General features: G+C 52.2%; 1 protein-coding gene across 1 annotated transcript in view; it reads left to right on the forward strand.

Annotated features, from left to right (window-relative positions):
* The window catches only part of LOC106590734 (cyclic AMP-responsive element-binding protein 5-like), a 90909-nt gene that overhangs the window by 54359 nt on the left and 15262 nt on the right, over positions 1 to 21288 (forward strand). Inside the window, 1 exon segment of the mRNA XM_045697189.1 lies at positions 1305 to 1415. Within this exon segment, the coding sequence (XP_045553145.1) occupies positions 1305 to 1415 (111 nt within the window).

Consider the following 21288-nt stretch of genomic DNA (forward strand, 5'->3'; position numbering starts at 1 on the left):
AGGAAAGGGGTGCAGGTTTGGGTGATATTTATACACAAAACACACTTAGAGCAATTAAGGTTGTGTGGAGGGGTTCTGGGGCTGGGCCTCTGTGGACGGGGAGAGGTGCATCAGGGGTAGTGGGGGTCATCGGGGGTGGGGGGGTTGTTGGGGTAGTGGGGGGACATCAGGGGGGTGGGGGGGGGTTGTTGGGAGGGTTAGTGGGGTAGTGGGGGACATCAGGGGGTGGGGGGTTGTTCAGAGGGTTAGTGGGGTAGTGGGGGGTCATCACGGGGGTGGGGGTTGTTGGGAGGGTTAGTGGGGTAGTGGGGGTCATCAGGGGGGTGGGGGTTGTTGGGAGGGTTAGTGGGGTGTGTGTGTGGGTCCCCTTTAATCACCACTTTAACAATTTTTAACCCCCACTTTAACTATTAAACATCTGACCCTGTATCACACATCACCCATAGAAACAACCACACACAGAGAACCCATACAAACAACCACAGACAGCATGCATGTGACAACTAGAGCTGACCAGAAAACACACAAACAGGAAGCCAAACTAGCAGTGAGGGAGGTAACACAGGAAGCGAGCCCAGCATTGAGGGAGTTAAAACAGGAAGCCAGCCCAGCAGTGACAGAGTTAAAGCAGGAAGCCAGCCCAGCAGTGAGGGAGTTAAAACAGGAAGCCAGCTCAGCAGTGAGGAGTTAAAGCAGGAAGCCAGCCCAGCAGTGAGGGAGTTAAAACAGGAAGCCAGCCCAGTATGAGGAGTTAAAACAGGAAGCCAGCCCAGCAGTGAGGGAGTTAAAACAGGAAGCCAGCCCAGCATGAGTGGCCTGGTTACAGGAAGCCAGCCCAGCAGTGAGGAGTTCAGGAAGCCAGCCCAGCAGTGAGGTTAACAGGAAGCCAGCCCAGCAGTGAGGATTAAAAAGAAGCCAGCCAGCAGTGAGGAGTTAAAACAGGAAGCCAGCCCAGCAGTGAGGGAATTAAAACAGGAAGCTAGCCCAGCAGTGAATTAAAACAGGAAGCCAGCCCAGCAGTGAGGGAATTAAAACAGGAAGCTAGCCCAGCAGTGAGGAATTAAAACAGGAAGCCAGCCCAGCAGTGAGGGAATTAAAACAGGAAGCTAGCCCAGCAGTGAGGGAGTTAAAACAGGAAGCTACTACCAGGGTGTGTGTCTGTTAATAGCACTGTCTTTGTCAGACACACACACCACATGTCTCCTTGATAAGTGTGTGTGTGTGTGTGTGTGTGTGTGTGTGTGTGTGTGTGTGTGTGTGTGTGTGTGTGTTGCCGTAGTGTGATATATTGTTGTGGTCCTCAGATGGAGAGGCAGATGTCTATGTGTTCCAGTATGATGGGTATGCAGGGCCCCAACCATCCCAGCTCCTGTTCCTCTCCTCACGGACCCTCCATGCACTCTGAGGCCAAACTGGTGAGTCTCAATCCTCACCAACACACACATACACACACTAAATACACCTGAATAATAAAAACACACACACACACACCCTTCCACACACAGATACATGCTCAATGTTTTATACCGTTCTCTTTTCCACTTGGCCGTGCCAACAAAAAGCTGCGCTTGTTTTAAAGTCTCCGTGCGGATTTCATCATTTTGTGTGTGTGTGTGTGTGTGTGTGTGTGTGTGTGTGTGTGTGTGTGTGTGTGTGTGTGTGTGTGTGTGTGTGTGTGTGTGTGTGCGTGCGCGTGCGTGCGTGCGTGCGTGCGTGCGTGCGTGCGTGCGTGCGTGCGTGCGTGCGTGCGTGTGTGTGGAATCAAAGCTGCTAGGTCTGAACCTGTAGGCGCAGAGCAGAGCAGCGCTGGAGTCTCAGAGAGCCTGAATAAAAGGCCCTTTATGTGGCTGGGCTGGGCTGCCCACCGCACTGCACCGACTGGCTGACTGATGTATATCTTAATGTACAGAACATGTTGTGGAATTGTGCAACTTGTTAGCACTAGTTTAACACAGCGGGATGGAAACGGAATGACCTCATCCCTCACAAAGCAGGCAGTTAGAGAGAGGAGGGGGAGTGAGAGAAGGCTGAGAGAGAGGGAGGACTGCGAGGGAGAGAGAGGGAGAAATGGAGAGGGGGTAGAGGGAAAAGAGAGGGAGGAGAGGAGCGAAGATAGGAGATGACAGAAGAAAGGAGAGAGGGAGGAGAGGGGGTTGAGGAACGAGAGAAGAAGCAGAGAGAGGCAGAGGCAGAGAGAGAGAGGCAGAGAGAGAGAGAGAAAGAGAGAGGCAGAGAGAGAGTGAGAGAGAGAGGCAGAGAGAGAGAGAGGCAGAAAGAGAGAGAGAAAGAGAGAGACAGAGATAGGCAGAGAGAGAGAGAGCGGTAGAGGGAGGCAGAGAGAGAGTGAGAGAGAGAGGCAGAGAGAGAGAGAGAGAAAGAGAGAGGCAGAGAGAGAGAGAGAAAGAGAGAGGCAGAGAGAGAGAGCGGCAGAGAGAGAGAGAGGCAGAAAGAGAGAGAGAAAGAGAGAGACAGAGATAGGCAGAGAGAGAGAGAGCGGTAGAGGGAGGCAGAGAGAGAGTGAGAGAGAGAGGCAGAGAGAGAGAGAGGCAGAAAGAGAGAGAGAAAGAGAGAGACAGAGATAGGCAGAGAGAGAGAGAGCGGTAGAGGGAGGCAGAGAGAGAGTGAGAGAGAGAGGCAGAGCGAGAGAGAGAGAAAGAGAGAGGCAGAGAGAGAGAGCGGCAGAGAGAGGCAGAAGGAGGTGGTCTAAGGCAAGTGGCTGGTCAGAATAAAGTGCTGTTTGCTCTCCTGACTTGTTTAATGGCCCACTGATTACTGAGGTTGGTGAGATTGAGAGGGGGGGGTAGAAAGAGAGGGAAGAGAGAAGGAAAGACAGAGAGAAGTAGCGATGGGAGGGAGAGAGAGAGAGAGACAGAGGGAGGGTGAGATAGAAAGACAGTGAGAGGTCATTAGCAGAGTGATTGCTCTGATAGACGAGAGAGAGAGAGAGAGAGAAAGAGGGAGAGTGAGAAAGAGGGAGAGAGAGAGAGGGATGGGGAGAGGGAGAGAGCGGGAGAGAGAGAAAGAGGGAGAGAGAGAGAGGGAGAGAGATGGGGAGAGAGAGCGGGAGAGAGAGAAAGAGGAAGAGAGCGGGAAAGAGGGAGAGGGAGGGAGAGAGAAAGAGGGAGAGAGAGGGGGAGAGAGAGGGTGCATTCTCAGGGCACTTACGTGTCCCTCTTCCTCCTGCTCTCTCTCTAGATTGATCATCTTTGTAGTCTTTTGCATCTCTCCTGCTGTTCCTATGGTAACACGCTGGAGTAAGACAATATTAGTGTTTTAGTCTTATCTCTGCATTGGCCTCCATCCAGACATCCAGATCTTTTCCTTTTATTTTCCCCCTCTCGCCTATCGTTGTAATTGAATTGTAAATGCCAAGGCCACTAATAAACACAAGCAGACAGTCCTCAGAAAATGACCAAGGCTTCATTACTAGACTAACCTACAGGCTGCTTGACCAGTCAGTTATTCATTCATACTCTATTCATGACCAGATGGTTTGAGATTTGGGCCCTGACATTTGAATGGCCCTGATATCTTGAAAGGTCCTGATGGAATCCCATGATTGTGGACAGAGAGTGAGAGGCTAATCGGCTTATCAGGCTCAGATCTCCAGCGTGGTTTTCATAAGGAACTGACGGACGGAGTGGGGGAGGGATGGGGAAGCGGGGGAACAGGGGTTTCATGGGATCTCTGGTGTCTGTAATATCCGCACCCGGGCCAAGTCGATAAATACGGCCGTGCTATCGGGTGTCTGCGGCGTGATCAGGTCCATATGTCCCCAGCGATGCACTCGATCCAGCCCTAATCACGTTACCCTGGACCATGTTGACTTTCCGCCAATGGGAAATCTCCCTCACTGTAACCCCACACCCCCCCAGCTTTACAACCTCAGAGCCTCAGACCCCTGGCCCAGCCGCTCACTACAGGAACATTTACATTAAGAGAGATGGAGGGAGGGGGAGAGGGAGGGAGGGAGGGAGAGAGGGAGGGAGAGCGAGGGGGAGAGGGAGAGAGTGAGTGAGAGAGAGAGAGAGAGAGAGAGAGAGAGAGAGAGAGAGAGAGATCAAGTGGGGGGGTGAGAAAGAGAGAATTTGAAAGACAGAAATTGATAAAAGATACTGGAGAGAGAGATGTGTGTTGTGGTAACTGAAGGCCTCCCCTGGCGGAGTTAACCCTCTCCTGCCCAGTGGGAGTGTGTGCTGCTGCTGAGGGCCCGGGGCTTGGGGGGGCTAATGACGGCTAATAGATTTTGCGGTGGGGCTGAGCTGCTAGGAGGCCTAGGGAGACCTGTCTCTGTCTGTCTCTAGTGTAAATAGTTAATGAGCTGCAGGGAGGGCTGAAGGCAGAGGGGATATAGGGAGGGCTGATACAGGGAGGACTGATACAGGGAGGGCTGATACAGGGAGGGCTGAAGACAGAGGGGATATAGGGAGGGCTGATACAGGGAGGGCTGATACAGGGAGGGCTGATACAGGGAGGGCTGAAGGCAGAGGGGATATAGGGAGGGCTGATACAGGGAGGACTGATACAGGGAGGGCTGAAGACAGAGGGGATATAGGGAGGGCTGATACAGGGAGGACTGATACAGGGAGGGCTGAAGACAGAGGGGATATAGGGAGGGCTGATACAGGGAGGGCTGAAGGCAGAGGGGATATAGGGAGGGCTGATACAGGGAGGGCTGATACAGGGAGGGCTGATACAGGGAGGGCTGAAGGCAGAGGGGATATAGGGAGGACTGATACAGGGAGGGCTGATACAGGGAGGGCTGAAGACAGAGGGGATATAGGGAGGGCTGATACAGGGAGGGCTGATACAGGGAGGGCTGAAGACAGAGGGGATATAGGGAGGGCTGATACAGGGAGGGCTGATACAGGGAGGGCTGAAGGCAGAGGGGATATAGGGAGGGCTGATACAGGGAGGACTGATACAGGGAGGGCTGAAGGAGGGGATATAGGGAGGGGCTGATACAGGGAGGGCTGATACAGGGAGGGCTGATACAGGGAGGGCTGATACAGGGAGGGCTGAAGGCAGAGGGGATATAGGGAGGACTGATACAGGGAGGGCTGATACAGGGAGGGCTGAAGACAGAGGGGATATAGGGAGGGCTGATACAGGGAGGGCTGATACAGGGAGGGCTGAAGACAGAGGGGATATAGGGAGGGCTGATACAGGGAGGGCTGATACAGGGAGGGCTGAAGGCAGAGGGTGATATAGGGAGGGCTGATACAGGGAGGGCTGATACAGGGAGGGCTGATACAGGGAGGGCTGATACAGGGAGGGCTGATACAGGGAGGGCTGAAGGCAGAGGGGATATAGGGAGGGCTGATACAGGGAGGGCTGATACAGGGAGGGCTGATACAGGGCTGATACAGGGAGGGCTGATATAGGGAGGGCTGATACAGGGAGGGCTGATACAGGGCTGATACAGGGAGGGCTGATACAGGGAGGGCTGATACAGGGAGGGCTGATACAGGGAGGGCTGAAGGCAGAGGGGATATAGGGAGGGCTGATACAGGGAGGGCTGATACAGGGAGGGCTGATACAGGGAGGGCTGATACAGGGCTGATACAGGGAGGGCTGATATAGGGAGGGCTGATACAGGGAGGGCTGATACAGGGAGGGCTGATACAGGGAGGGCTGATACAGGGCTGATACAGGGAGGGCTGATACAGGGAGGGCTGATATAGGGAGGGCTGATACAGGGAGGGCTGATACAGGGAGGGCTGATATAGGGCTGAAGGCAGGTCGGAAATAGGGAGGGCTGATACAGTGGGGCTCCCGAGTGGTGCAGTGGTCTAAGCCACTGCATCTCAGTGCTTGAGGCGTCACTACAGACACCCTGGTTTGATTCCAGGCTGTATCACAACCTGCCGTGATTGGGAGTCCCATAGGGCGGCAAACAACTGGCCCAGCATCGTCCGGGTTTGGCCGGTGTACGCCGTCACTGTAAGATGGCGAGATAGCGTCGACAGAGATTCCTAAGTCCTTAGGAAACTATGCACTATTTCGTTTTTTTATGTATTATTTCTTACATTGTTAGCCCAGAAAATCTTAAGTGTTATTACATACAGCCAAGAAGAACTATTGGATGTAAGAGCGACGTCAACTTACCAACATTACAACCAGGAATACAGATACCACGACAGCCCTCAAGGAACTTCACTGGACTCTATGTAAACTGGAAACCATATATCCTGAGGCTGCATTTATTGTAGCTGGGGATTTTAACAAAGCAAATTTGAGAACAAGACTACCTAAATTCTGTCAGCATATTGATTGCAGCACTCTCGCGGGCAATACACTGGACCACTGCTACTCTATCTTCCACGATGCATATAAGGCCCTCCCTTCGGAAAATCCGACTGCGACTCTGTCTTACTCCTATCGTCTTATAGGCAGAAACTCAAACAGGATGTACCCGTGACTAGAACCATTCAATGCTGGTCTGACCAATCGGAATCCACACTTCAAGATTGTTTTGATCACGTGGACTGGGAAATGTTCCGGGCAGCTTCAGAGAATAACGTCGATCTATATGCTGACTCGGTGAGTGAGTTTATAAGGAAGTGCATTGGAGATGTTGTACCCACTGTGAATATTAAAACCCACCCTAACCAAAAACCATGGATGGATGGCAGCATTCGCGCAAAACTGAAAGCGCGAACCACCGCATTTAACCATGGAAAGAGGACTGGGAATATGGCTGAATATAAACAGTATAGTTATTCCCTCCGCAAGGCAATCAAACAATGTGAAATGTCTGTATAGGGACAAAGTGGAGTCGCAATTCAACGGCTCAGACACAAGACGTATGTGGCAGGGTCTACAGGCAATTACGGACTACAAAAAGAAAATCAGCCATGTCACTGACACTGACGTATTGCTTCCAGACAAACTAAACACCTTCTTTGCCTGCTTTGAGGATAATACAGTGCCACCAACACAGCCCGCTAACAAGGACTGCAGCCCCCCTCTCCTCCATGGCCGATGTGAGTAAGACATTTAAACGTGTTAACCCTCGCAAGGCTGCTGGCCCAGACGGCATCCCTAGCCGCGTCCTCAGAGCATGCGCAGACCAGCTGGCTGGTGTGTTTACGGACATATTCCATCGCTCCCTATCCCAGTCTGCTGTCCCCACATGCTTCAAGATGGCTTTTCCTTCCTGTACCCAAGAAGGAAAAGATAACTGAACTAAATGACTATCGCCCTGTAGCACTCACTTCTGTCATCATGAAGTGCTTTGAGAGACTAGTCAAGGATCATATCACCTCCACCTTACCTGCCACCCTAGACCCACCCACCCTAGACCCACCACTGATCTCAGTCCAGCCCTGCACCACTCGCTCAGCAGGCTATAGCCAGCACTCTCCCTCAGCCCTGATCTCAGTCCAGCCCTGCAACACTCGCTCAGCAGGCTATAGCCAGCACTCTCCCTCACAGCCCTGATCTCAGTCCAGCCCTGCACCACTCGCTCAGCAGGCTATAGCCAGCACTCTCCCTCAGCCCTGATCTCAGTCCAGCCCTGCACCACTCGCTCAGCAGGCTATAGCCAGCACTCTCCCTCAGCCCTGATCTCAGGCCAGCCCTGCAACACTCGCTCAGCAGGCTATAGCCAGCACTCTCCCTCAGCCCTGATCTCAGTCCAGCCCTGCACCACTCGCTCAGCAGGCTATAGCCAGCACTCTCCCCTCACAGCCCTGATCTCAGTCCAGCCCTGCACCACTCGCTCAGCAGGCTATAGCCAGCACTCTCCCTCAGCCCTGATCTCAGTCCAGCCCTGCAACACTCGCTCAGCAGGCTATAGCCAGCACTCTCCCTCAGCCCTGATCTCAGTCCAGCCCTGCACCACTCGCTCAGCAGGCTATAGCCAGCACTCTCCCTCAGCCCTGATCTCAGTCCAGCCCTGCACCACTCGCTCAGCAGGCTATAGCCAGCACTCTCCCTCAGCCCTGATCTCAGTCCAGCCCTGCACCACTCGCTCAGCAGGCTATAGCCAGCACTCTCCCTCAGCCCTGATCTCAGTCCAGCCCTGCACCACTCGCTCAGCAGGCTATAGCCAGCACTCTCCCTCACGCCCTGATCTCAGTCCAGCCCTGCACCACTCGCTCAGCAGGCTATAGCCAGCACTCTCCCTCAGCCCTGATCTCAGTCCAGCCCTGCAACACTCGCTCAGCAGGCTATAGCCAGCACTCTCCCTCACAGCCCTGATCTCAGTCCAGCCCTGCACCACTCGCTCAGCAGGCTATAGCCAGCACTCTCCCTCACAGGCCTGATCTCAGTCCAGCCCTGCACCACTCGCTCAGCAGGCTATAGCCAGCACTCTCCCTCACAGCCCTGATCTCAGTCCAGCCCTGCACCACTCGCTCAGCAGGCTATAGCCAGCACTCTCCCTCACAGCCCTGATCTCAGTCCAGCCCTGCACCACTCGCTCAGCAGGCTATAGCCAGCACTTTCCCTCAGCCCTGATCTCAGTCCAGCCCTGCACCACTCGCTCAGCAGGCTATAGCCAGCACTCTCCCTCAGCCCTGATCTCAGTCCAGCCCTGCACCACTCGCTCAGTAGCAGCTGACATAGTTGTACAAGTGAGCACACACGCTGTGTGTGTGTGTTTGTGTTTGTCGAAACACAGTATTCTATTTCTGAAAGTCTATTTTTTTAGATGGTTTGATGTCATTGTTTGTTTGATGAAAGTCTTTCTCGCTCCATTTCTGTGGACAGGAAGAGCCACAACAAACCCTCATCAACTTCTACACAATGTCTCCCTGTGTGCCAACCACGGGACATAAGTCACAAATGTGAGCGGGTTCCAATTTCAAAGTGGTGTAGTCTCCGACCGTGGGTTAGTATCTGTTTAATGTAAAGCTGTTATCACCCGTTCCTTTCCAACTGCCGTTAAGTTGGTTTAGAAAAATGCGGACAGATTTAAAAAGCTCTGCTTCTGAGCTGCAGCTCGTGTATAAAAACGTGTTATTTATTATCTGGGTAATTATCTATTGTTTACATTGTTACTAGGGACAATAAATGTGTCACTAAGCGTCAGGCTTGGTGCTGAGTTTCTTATGAGGTAAACAATACTATATGCTCCTACACTGCAGCTCTGTTGGCCACGGACCTGGCACTGGATGGGCCATGACATCATCCTTGGCACGCTCTAAATGTACTCCTTTTTACTTGAGGAGGGAAAAAAGAGTTTCTCTTAAAGAAACATTTCATAATATGCACCGAGACCAGCCATCAAAGCTATCCTGATGCAAGAGTTGTAGTTTGAGTCGATGGATTTTTTCACCTCAACTCTTCATCATCACATTTTTAGTTTTATGATCCTACTAAACTTGTATATTGTTTTAAACCCGGCACTCTCCCTCACAGCCCTGATCTCAGTTTTATTTGACCATTGAAGTACTTGTTGTACTGAATTCTGCAAAATACATCAAATATGTAGGTCAGAAATAACAAGTGTACGAGAGAGTCATATTTACAGAGTTGTTCAATGAGGTCAAGAAAGAAGAGGCAATTTCCACCTTCACTCCATGTTGAGTGATTAACTGTGTCAAGTCATTTTCACTCCATGTTGAGTGATTAACTGTGTCAAGTCATTTTCACTCCATGTTGAGTGATTAACTGTGTCAAGTCATTTTCACTCCATGTTGAGTGATTAACTGTGTCAAGTCATTTTCACTCCATGTTGAGTGATTAACTGTGTCAAGTCATCTCCAATTCACTCCATGTTGAGTGATTAACTGTGTCAAGTCATTTTCACTCCATGTTGAGTGATTAACTGTGTCAAGTCATTTCACTCCCTTCACTCCATGTTGAGTGATTAACTGTGTCAAGTCACCTTCACTCCATGTTGAGTGATTAACTGTGTCAAGTCACCTTCACTCCATGTTGAGTGATTAACTGTGTCAAGTCACCTTCACTCCATGTTGAGTGATTAACTGTGTCAAGTCATTTGTAACTACTTACACCATTAAATGGTATGAGAGCGAGAGAGCAAGAGAGAGAAAGATGGAGAGTTAGAAAAAGAGAGAGAGAGAAAGATGGAGAGTTAGTGTCACGTCCTGACCAGTATAAGGGGTTATTGGTTATTGTAGTTTGGTCAGGACGTGGCAGGGGGTATTTGTTTTATGTGGTTCGGGGTTTTATGGGATATGTATTTATGTAAGAGGGGTGTTTGATTTATGTGTTCCGGGGTTTTTGGATAATGTTCTTGTTTTGTATCTCTATGGTTTTCTATGTTGTGTATTTCTTTGTGTTGGCCTGGTATGGCTCTCAATCAGGAACAGCTGTACATCGTTGTTGCTGATTGAGTGTCATACTTAGGTAGCCTGTTTTCACCTGTCCCTTTGTGGGAAGTTGTTGTTGTACTGCTGTGTGTTAGCCTGCAACACTGTTCGTTTGATCGTTTTGTTAATTAAGTGTTCAAATAAAGTTAAGATGAGCACTCAACCCGCTGCGCCTTGGTCCATTACATACGACGACCATTACAGTTAGAAACAGAGAGAGAAACAGAGACAGACAGACGAACAGAGAGAGAGAGAGAGAGAGACAGATGGAGAGAGAGAGCGAGAGACAGACAGACAGACAGACAGACAGCACCTCTGGCTAGACCGTGGGTGGTGTTGTAGAAGAATACCAGCAGCAGACAATAGGAGTGTATCTCCAGGTTTTGAAAGCAACATCTGTATGAATGGTGGCATTGTCAGGGGGTGATGTCATTGGAGAGAGAGGGACGGTGAGCCAAGGACACAGCTGAACGTGAGCTCTACTGCTGCAGCCGTTCTGTTACAACTGACTGACTGCTAGTGTGTAGGGTTAAACTGTGTGTGTGTGTGTGTGTGTGTGTGTGTGTGTGTGTGTGTGTGTGTGTGTGTGTGTGTGTGTCGTGAGCGTGCTTTTGCACTGTGTGTGTGTGTTGAGACAAACAGTGCCTCTTGCAGTGTGTGTCTGTACAGGGTAAAGTGAGGCATAACGGAGGAGAACTAACAGGGATACAGACTTACAGGTCAACTAGCATCCTTCTACATTGTCAAACGTCAGTATTTCTCCACAGACAGTTTCTCAGAACATGTGAGCTTGGTGAGGATGTACAGTGAAGGGTTAAAACACTAACAGTGTGTGTGTCTGCCAGCTTATCTATGGTGAGGCCTGACAAGGAAGGGAGAGATAGAGGGAGGGAGTTAGAGAGGTGGGTGTCTCCCTCCACCATGGTGCTGACACCAGGGGCTTAGAGTAGGGTCACGACCCACCCACAACCATGGGCTACAGTCATATTCACAAGCATAGGAATATGGCTCAAAACACCTCTTTTCTACTTGTGTTCCGCTCTGTGTGCGTGTGTGTGTGTGTTTTTTTCACGCGTGAACATGTGTATGTGTGTGGGAGAGGGACTCGGTAGGGCGGAGGGCAGGGGCGGAGCAGAGCAGTGTGTCTGCTGTGTTTGTCTTTGGGTGACTGCGTGTTGTTTTAGCTGTGCTGATGGGAGGCTGATTTGAGGCTGATGGGAGGCGTATGTGTGAAGGCATTCAGGGTACGGTTCAGGGCCTGTGAATGGGACAGGACTAGCCTCCAGGGCTCCCTCCCCTCCGGCAGGGCTAGGCCAGGGTAAACCAGCCAGCCAGTCAGCCGGCCAGCCAACACCAGATGGGTAGATGGCTAACACTTTATGTAACCTCTCTGACCAGTTTCTCATCTACACTTTTCTAAGTGCAACTCTTCAATAACAATCTGTGAAAACACACCCCTTTCTGTTAACATTTCTCTCATAGTGTCATATATTCACTCATTAGTACAGACTTCCTATTTCCCATGAGATTCATTGCCTGTTAACGTGTTGTCATTTTCTGGCCTCAGTAACATCACTTCCTCATGGCTGTGGGTGTCAGTTAAGTCACCTCTCTCTCTCCACTCTGTCAGGTTTGGTTCCCAATGTTAGCGTAAATGCTAAAGCTAAATGTAGCATGTGACATGTTAGATCATAATGACAAGAGAAACACATTCTGAAGGAAAACACAATTAGAAGTCAATTCTAGGGGCCTCCCGAGTGGGGCAGTGGTCTAAGACACTGCATCACAGTGCTAGCTGTGCCACTAGAGATTCTGGGTTCGAGTCCATGCTCTGTGAGACCCATGGGGCGGCGCATAATTGGCCCAGCGTCGTCCGGGTTAGGGGAGGGTTTGGCCGGCAGGGATGTCCTTGTCCCATCGCTCACTAGCAACTCCTGTGGCGGGCCGGGCGCAGTGCACGCTGACACGGTCGCCAGGTGTACGGTGTTTCCTCCGACACATTGGTGCGGCTGGATTCCGGGTTGGATGGGCATTGTGTCAAGAAGCAGTGCAGCTTGGTTGGGTCGTGTTTTGGAGGACGCATGGCTCTCGACCTTCGCCTCTCCTGAGTCCGTACGGGAGTTGCAGCGACGAGACAAGACTGTAACTACCAGTTGGACACCACGAGATTGGGGAGAAAAAGTAACAAAATGAAAAATAAAAAAGAGGTACATTCCGGTGGTTAGCCAATCAGAGGCAGACAGACAGGTTCTCTTGTTATCAGAACCATATGGTAACACCAGCCCAGTTGACCCAGTTGTTAACCATTCAACAGTTGACCCAGTTGTTAACCATTCAACAGTTGACCCAGTTGTTAACCATTCAACAGTTGACCCAGTTGTTAACCATTCAACAGTTGACCCAGTTGTTAACCATTCAACAGTTGACCCAGTTGTTAACCATTCAACAGTTGACCCAGTTGTTAACCATTCAACAGTTGACCCAGTTGTTAACCATTCAACAGTTGTCCCAGTTGTTAACCATTCAACAGTTGACCCAGTTGTTAACCATTCAACAGTTGACCCAGTTGTTAACCATTCAACAGTTGACCCAGTTGTTAACCATTCAACAGTTGACCCAGTTGTTAACCATTCAACAGTTGACCCAGTTGTTAACCATTCAACAGTTCACCCAGTTGTTAACCATTCAACAGTTGACCCAGTTGTTAACCATTCAACAGTTCACCCAGTTGTTAACCATTCAACAGTTGACCCAGTTGTTAACCATTCAACAGTTGACCCAGTTGTTAACCATTCAACAGTTGACCCAGTTGTTAACCATTCAACAGTTGACCCAGTTGTTAACCATTCAACAGTTGACCCAGTTGTTAACCATTCAACAGTTGACCCAGTTGTTAACCATTCAACAGTTGACCCAGTTGTTAACCATTCAACAGTTCACCCAGTTGTTAACCATTCAACAGTTGACCCAGTTGTTAACCATTCAACAGTTGACCCAGTTGTTAACCATTCAACAGTTGACCCAGTTGTTAACCATTCAACAGTTGACCCAGTTGTTAACCATTCAACAGTTGACCCAGTTGTTAACCATTCAACAGTTGACCCAGTTGTTAACCATTCAACAGTTCACCCAGTTGTTAACCATTCTGTTTCAGCCATGGTAAAGACGACAACACAGCTAGGGAAAGTGATCTGTTATTCTAGCGACCTGTGTAACCACACTGAACAAAAATATAAACGCAACATGTAAAGTGTTGGTCCCATGTTTCCCATGTTCCCCTACCCTTTTTTTAAGGTGTCTGTGGCCAACAGATGCTTATCTGTATTTCCAGTCATGTGAAATCTATAGATTAGGGCCTGATGAATTCAAATGGACTGATTTCCTTATATAAACTGTAACTCAGTAAAATCTTTGAAATTGTTGCATATAGCGTTTATATTTGTGTTCAGTATATGTCTGATAAACAGAAACTTTATCAAAGTCTATTAATACAAACTGTCAAATAAATATTTGAATTTATGATTCAGATGAATGATTTTGGAAGCACTACTTTCCACATCCCTTCTACTCTCTATCTGAAATAGCTGCAGCAAGGTGCCTTTTGTCTCAATTTGCCTCTAACATTAGATTAGCCCAGGCACTTTGTTCCTGACTGTGCTCCTGTGATCATACCTCCCCCTCTCTCTCTCGCCCTCTCTTCCTCCCCCCCTCTCTCTATCTCTCTCTCTCGCCCTCTCTTCCTCCCCCTCTCTCTCTATCTCTCTCCCTCCCCCTCTCTCTCTATATCTCTCTCTCTCTCACCCTCCCTTCCTCCCCCTCTCTCTCTATCTCTCTCCCTCTCTTCCTCCCCCTCTCTCTCTATCTCTCTCTCTCTCGCCCTCCCTTCCTCCCCCTCTATCTCTCTCTCTCTCTCGCCCTCCCTTCCTCCCCTCTCTCTCTCTCGCCCTCCCTTCCTCCCCCTCTATCTCGCTCTCTCTTTCTCTCTCTCCAGCTCTCTCTCCTTATCTGTCTGTCTTCCTCTCCCTCTCTCCCCCCCAGAGGCTGGGGTTTTGTAGTAATAACCCGGTCGGCTGGTCCACAGAGCCCTGCTTTACAAGAGGAACCAGTGGGGATGTAGAGTGGAGGCAGAAAGGCCAATCCATTAGACTGACAGGGAGGAAAGAGAGAGGGAGGGAGAAAGAGGCAGAGGGAGAGGCTGCCAAGTGTATGTTTAGCCTGCTGTGTGTGTGTGTGACTGTGTCGGTGGGTGTGTGTGCATCTGTGGGTGTGTGTGCATCTCGCTGCCTGCCCTGAGCACCAATGTGGTCGTCTGGGCCTGGCAGAACAGCCCATCTTCGCCTATCTTCGCTCTCTCTCTCCGTCTGTCTGTCAGTCTGTCTGTCTGTCTGTCTCTCTCTGCCTCTCACTCTCTCTCTCTCTCTCTCCGTCCGTCCGTCCATTTTTTATATGAACTACATGACCACCAGTCCGTCATGTAGTGACCAAAAGTCCGTCCGTCTCTCTCTCGCTCTCTCTCTCTCTCCCTCTCTCTCTCTCCCTCTCTCCCTCTCTCTCTCATCTGGAGCCACAAGGAGACTGTACCCGGCTCGGCCCAGTGGGGGAAGGGAAGGAAGGAGTGACTCTAGTTACAGTACAGAGAGACTCCCACTACTTTCCAACAGACTGTCTGTCTGCCTCCTGCCTCCTGATGTGGGGGGGGATGGGGAGCTTGAGGAGGTGTTGGGGGAGGGATGGGGGAGGTTGAGGAGGTGTTGGGGGAAGGGTGGGGGAGGTTGAGGAGTAGTTGGGGGAGGGATGGGGGAGGTTGAGGAGGTGTTGGGGGATGGGTGGGGGAGGTTGAGGAGGTGTTGGGGGAGGGATGGGGAGGTTGAGGAGGTGTTGGTGGAGGGGTGGGGGAGCTTGAGGAGGTGGTGGGGGAGGGGTGGGGAGGTTGAGAAGGTGTTGGGGGGGTGTTGGGGGTGGGGGTGGTTGAGGAAATGGTGGGGAGGGATGGTGTAGGTTGAGGAGGTGTTGGGGGAGAGATGGGGAGGTTGCGGAGGTGGTGGGGGAGGGATGGGGAGGTTGAGGAGGTGTTGGGGGAGATATGGGGAGGTTGAGGAGGTGTTGGGGGAGGGATGGCGGAGGTTGAGGAGGTGGTGGGGGAAGGGTGGGGGGAGGTTGAGGAGGTGTTGGGGGAGGTTGAGGAGGTGTTGGGGGAAGGGTGGGGGAGGTTGAGGAGGTGTTGGGGGAGGGATGGGGAGGTTGAGGAGGTGTTGGGGGAGGGATGGGGAGGTTGAGGAGGTGTTGGTGGAGGGGTGGGGGAGCTTGAGGAGGTGGTGGGGGAGGGGTGGGGAGGTTGAGGAGGTGTTGGGGGAGGGGTGGGGGTGGTTGAGGAAATGGTGGGGGAGGGATGGTGTAGGTTGAGGAGGTGTTGGGGGAGAGATGGGGAGGTTGTGGAGGTGGTGGGGAGGGATGGGGAGGTTGAGGAGGTGTTGGGGGAGATATGGGGAGGTTGAGGAGGTGTTGGGGGAGGGATGGCGGAGGTTGAGGAGGTGGTGGGGGAAGGGTGGGGGAGGTTGAGGAGGTGTTGGGGGAGGTTGAGGAGGTGTTGGGGGAGCATGGCGGAGGTTGAGGAGGTTGAGGAGGTGGTGGGGGAGGGATGGGGGAGGTTGAGGAAATGGTGGGGGAGGTTGAGGAGGTGGTGGGGGAGGGATGGGGGAGGTTGAGGAGGTGTTGGGGGAGGGATGGGGAGGTTGAGGAGGTGTTGGGGGAGAGATGGCGGAGGTTGAGGAGGTTGAGGAGGTGTTGGGGAGGATGGGGGAGGTTGAGGAGGTGTTGGGGAGGTTGAGGAGGTGTTGGGGGAGGGATGGGGGAGGTTGAGGAAATGGTGGGGGAGGTTGAGGAGGTGTTGGGGGAGAGATGGGGGAGGTTGCGGAGGTGGTGGGGGAGGGATGGGGAGGTTGAGGAGGTGTTGGGGGAGATATGGGGAGGTTGAGGAGGTGTTGGGGGAGGGATGGCGGAGGTTGAGGAGGTGGTGGGAGAAGGGTGGGGGAGGTTGAGGAGGTGTTGGGGGAGGTTGAGGAGGTGTTGGGGGAGGGATGGGGAGGTTGAGGAGGTGTTGGGGGAGAGATGGCGGAGGTTGAGGAGGTTGAGGAGGTGGTGGGGGAGGGATGGGGGAGGTTGAGGAAATGGTGGGGGAGGTTGAGGAGGTGTTGGGGGAAGGGTGGGGGAGGTTGAGGAGGTGTTGGGGGAGGTTGAGGAGGTGTTGGGGGAAGGGTGGGGGAGGTTGAGGAGGTGTTGGGGGAGGGATGGGGAGGTTGAGGAGGTGTTGGGGGAGGGATGGGGAGGTTGAGGAGGTGTTGGTGGAGGGGTGGGGGAGCTTGAGGAGGTGGTGGGGAGGGGTGGGGGAGGTTGAGGAGGTGTTGGGGAGGGGTGGGGGTGGTTGAGGAAATGGTGGGGGAGGGATGGTGTAGGTTGAGGAGGTGTTGGGGGAGAGATGGGGAGGTTGTGGAGGTGGTGGGGGAGGGATGGGGAGGTTGAGGAGGTGTTGGGGGGAGGGATGGCGGAGGTTGAGGAGGTGGTGGGGGAAGGGTGGGGGAGGTTGAGGAGGTGTTGGGGGAGCATGGCGGAGGTTGAGGAGGTTGAGGAGGTGGTGGGGGAGGGATGGGGGAGGTTGAGGAAATGGTGGGGGAGGTTGAGGAGGTGGTGGGGGAGGGATGGGGGAGGTTGAGGAGGTGTTGGGGGAGGGATGGGGAGGTTGAGGAGGTGTTGGGGGAGAGATGGCGGAGGTTGAGGAGGTTGAGGAGGTGGTGGGGGAGGGATGGGGGAGGTTGAGGAAATGGTGGGGGAGGTTGAGGAGGTGGTGGGGGAGGGATAGGGGAGGTTGAGGAGGTGTTGGGGAGGTTGAGGAGGTGTTGGGGGAGGGATGGGGAGATTGAGGAAATGGTGGGGGAGGTTGAGGAGGTGTTGGGGGTGAGATGGGGAGGTTGCGGAGGTGGTGGGGGAGGGATGGGGAGGTTGAGGAGGTGTTGGGGGAGATATGGGGAGGTTGAGGAGGTGTTGGGGGAGGGATGGCGGAGGTTGAGGAGGTGGTGGGGGAAGGGTGGGGGAGGTTGAGGAGGTGTTGGGGGAGGTTGAGGAGGTGTTGGGGGAGGGATGGGGAGGTTGAGGAGGTGTTGGGGGAGAGATGGCGGAGGTTGAGGAGGTTGAGGAGGTGGTGGGGGAGGGATGGGGGAGGTTGAGGAAATGGTGGGGGAGGTTGAGGAGGTGGTGGGGGAGGGATGGGGGAGGTTGAGGAGGTGTTGGGGGAGGTTGAAGAGGTGTTGGGGAAGGGATGGGGGAGATTGAGGAAATGGTGGGGGAGGTTGAGGAGGTGTTGGGGAGAGATGGGGGAGGTTGCGGAGGTGGTGGAGGAGGGATGGGGAGGTTGAGGAGGTGTTGGGGGAGATATGGGGAGGTTGAGGAGGTGTTGGGGGAGGGATGGCGGAGGTTAAGGAGGTGGTGGGGGAAGGGTGGGGGAGGTTGAGGAGGTGTTGGGGGAGGTTGAGGAGGTGTTGGGGGAGGGATGGGGAGGTTGAGGAGGTGTTGGGGGAGAGATGGCGGAGGTTGAGGAGGTTGAGGTGGTGGGGAGGGATGGGGAGGTTGAGGAAATGGTGGGGAGGTTGAGGAGGTGGTGGGGGAGGTTGAGGAGGTGTTGGGGGAGGGATGGGGAGGTTGAGGAGGTGTTGGGGGAGAGATGGCGGAGGTTGAGGAGGTTGAGGAGGTGGTGGGGGAGGGATGGGGGAGGTTGAGGAAATGGTGGGGGAGGTTGAGGAGGTGGTGGGGGAGGGATGGGGGAGGTTGAGGAGGTGTTGGGGGAGGGATGGGGGAGATTGAGGAAATGGTGGGGGAGGGGAGGTTGGGGCTCACTGACACTCTCCCCCTCCCTTCTATAGCTGCAGCAGACAGAGAACCCATGCTGTGGTTTTTAGGGGCTGGGGGGAGGAGAGTTAGAAGGGTCTGTTTTCAGGAAAGTTAAGGCTTTAGATGTATAACCTCATTATAAATCCTGTTAGCAGAAGTACAGTACAGAGTATACACGCTAGCTGGCTGAACATGCCTGACCAGAAGAGACTGACATGATGTAGGGTATTGAAACAAACCAGGGTTTTAATATAGCTGTTCACTCTCTTATCCGTACGTAGAGGCTGTGTGTCCCAAATGGCACCCTATTCCATATATAGGGCACTATTTATGACCAGAAGTAGTGCACTATATAGGGAATAGGATGCCATTTGAGAGGTCTCTCCATTTAAAGCCCCGGATAATATTTCTTTCCCACTTTAAAAGTGACTCTACATACAGGCCTGGTTAGGTTCAATGTTCTGTAACTCCACATACAGGCCTGGTTAGGTTCAATGTTCTGTAACTCCACATACAGGCCTGGTTAGGTTCAATGTTCTGTAACTCCACATACAGGCCTGGTTAGGTTCAATGTTCTGTAACTCCACATACAGGCCTGGTTAGGTTCAATGTTCTGTAACTCCACATACAGGCCTGGTTAGGTTCAATGTTCTGTTATTCCACATACAGGCCTGGTTAGGTTCAATGTTCTGTAACTCCACATACAGGCCTGGTTAGGTTAGGTTCAATGTTCTCTAACTAGTGATGACTCGGGGCGACTCCAAAGGGCCTCAGGTCCCCAGAGAGCCCTCTGCTCCACTCTTAAGAGGAATGAAAGTGTGTCCTCCTGACCTGATCGGGTTTGATTGACTCATCCCGGCCCAGGCTCCATCTCTTCCCACTTGTCCCTGTTCTTCCCCGCTCTGGCGTTCTCCTCTCGGGGTTAATAGTGATGAAGTCATCTGGCCAGGCCAGGGAGGGAACAGGGGAAACCTGAGTGGCTGTTCAGGACTTGGCCAGAGCACTCACACGGACATCAGTCACACCGGGCCGACTGAGAGGGTGTCAAATAGGAAGACAGCCTTAATAAATATCATTAATGACACCACATTAATGAGAGGAGGGGGGATGGGTGATACAGGAGGTCAGGAGGTCAGAGGTCAGGGTTTAGAGGTCAGACAGTAAATGGCTTCTTCCCTCTGGGAGAAAGCATCTTCAGTCCAGTAGCTGAGGTTTTATGTTTAATCTATGTGGCAGCATTTTATCAATGTGGAACATTGAATGGTAAAAGACAAATAAACCTTGACAACCTGTGTCATTACTACCTAATAAATGGTGATTATATCGTTAGTTATCATTACTTTTCCATCTTACCAGCTCTTTTTGTTGATTTATTATATGGCTGATAGGTTGAGACAGGGTTGGTACATCTAAACACCAGACTGCTGTCCTCTTCCTCCACACTGTATACCATCCTCTGCTGTCAGAACACTAGGCCTACTACCAACACTACAGGCCAACACCTGCACTGACATAATGACTGTTCTGTGGCCTGGCTACATGTAGCCGCGGGGAGAGAGAGAAACCAACGTGTGTGTGTTATTACAGGTTAATGCAGGTGGTGGTTAAGTCTGGGTGATGAGCACAGTCTGAGCCAAACACAACCATGTGTTAAAGTACATTAGAGGTCATGATGAAGGGGTTTGGGAGAGACAGTGGTTACGTCCCCAATGGCACCCTATTCCCTTTACAGTGCACTACTTTTGATCAGGGTCTGTAGGGCTCTGGTCAAAAGTAGTGCACTATATAGGGAATAGTGTGCCATTTGGGACGTAACCACAAGCCTGCTGATGATCATCACCGTGGAAGGCCCGTCGGTCTGTCCATTTGCGTCACTGTGGGTATGAATGCAGCCAGCCAGGGCCATAAGTTTGGGCTCAGCTTAGTGGAGCTGAGTTAGATCTGGGACAGTTTGAGCTAAGTCATTCAGTTGTGTCAGATGAAACCAGTGAGTAGAAGAGTGGGAACCTGGCCTGTATCACGGTGAGGGAATCTTTCTTTATCTTCCTCTCTCTTTATCTCTATCTCTATATTTCTCTCTCTTTCTATATCTTTCTCTCTCTTTCTCTCTCTCTTCTCGTTTGCGACAGAGTTGCTTTGTTTGTTGTAATACTTGATAGGTTGATTGGTTCCAGTTTCACAGATCCCTGCCTGGTTCCCAGATCCCTGCCTGGTTCCCAGATCCCTGCCTGGTTCCCAGATCCCTGCCTGGTTCCCAGATCCCTGCCTGGTTCCCAGATCCCTGCCTGGTTCCCAGATCCCTGCCTGGTTCCCAGATCCCTGCCTGGTTCCCAGATCCCTGCCTGGTTCCCAGATCCCTGCCTGGTTCCCAGATCCCTGCCTGGTCCCCAGATCCCTGCCTGGTTCCCAGATCCCTGCCTGGTTCCCAGATCCCTGCCTGGTTCCCAGATCCCTGCCTGGTTCTCTTAGATGCTTTGTTTTTTAATCCTACAGACCATTGTTTAGTAGTGTCATGTGCAGTGGAACTGCTCTTTGTGTTGTAGAACTTCAGCTCAGACCGACTGTATCGTAGGTGAAGTCCATTGTTACGTACCACCATCAGTGCTTCTCTTCTCTGCTGTGTGGCTACCCTCAGCTGTGGCTGGTACAATGTACTGCTTGATTGTGAGTTCCGGGAGTTCAACTCTCTCTGTAGTGAGTGTGTCTGTTGTTATGGTTACGGGCTGTGTGTGTCGGTGTAGCTAGCACTGTGTTTTAACCTTGAGAGCGGCCCCTGTCTCTCTGACCTGCCTCTACTAGCTACAGTACGCTGCCTGACTGTGACACACTGGATCTGTGTCCCAGATGGCACCCTATTCCTTTAGAGTGCACTTATTGTGACTTGGGCCCTCGTGCACTATAAATATACTATTTGGTGCCGTTCGGGAGGCAGCCTGCGGCCTCTCCTCTCCTCCTGATGGAGGTTAATTCAGTTAAAAGCCAGATAGATAGCAGAGGAGGCCCTGCCAGCTGGACTCCTCTCACAATACAGGGCTGATAAATGAGCACTTTGCTGGGCCCCGAGGCCAGGCAGACTCTCTCTCTTCTGTGTGAGTGGAGGGGAGACTGGAAGCTATCCACTCCC

Source organism: Salmo salar, chromosome ssa02 (assembly GCF_905237065.1).
Source record: "Salmo salar chromosome ssa02, Ssal_v3.1, whole genome shotgun sequence".
Classification (NCBI taxonomy): domain Eukaryota; kingdom Metazoa; phylum Chordata; class Actinopteri; order Salmoniformes; family Salmonidae; genus Salmo; species Salmo salar.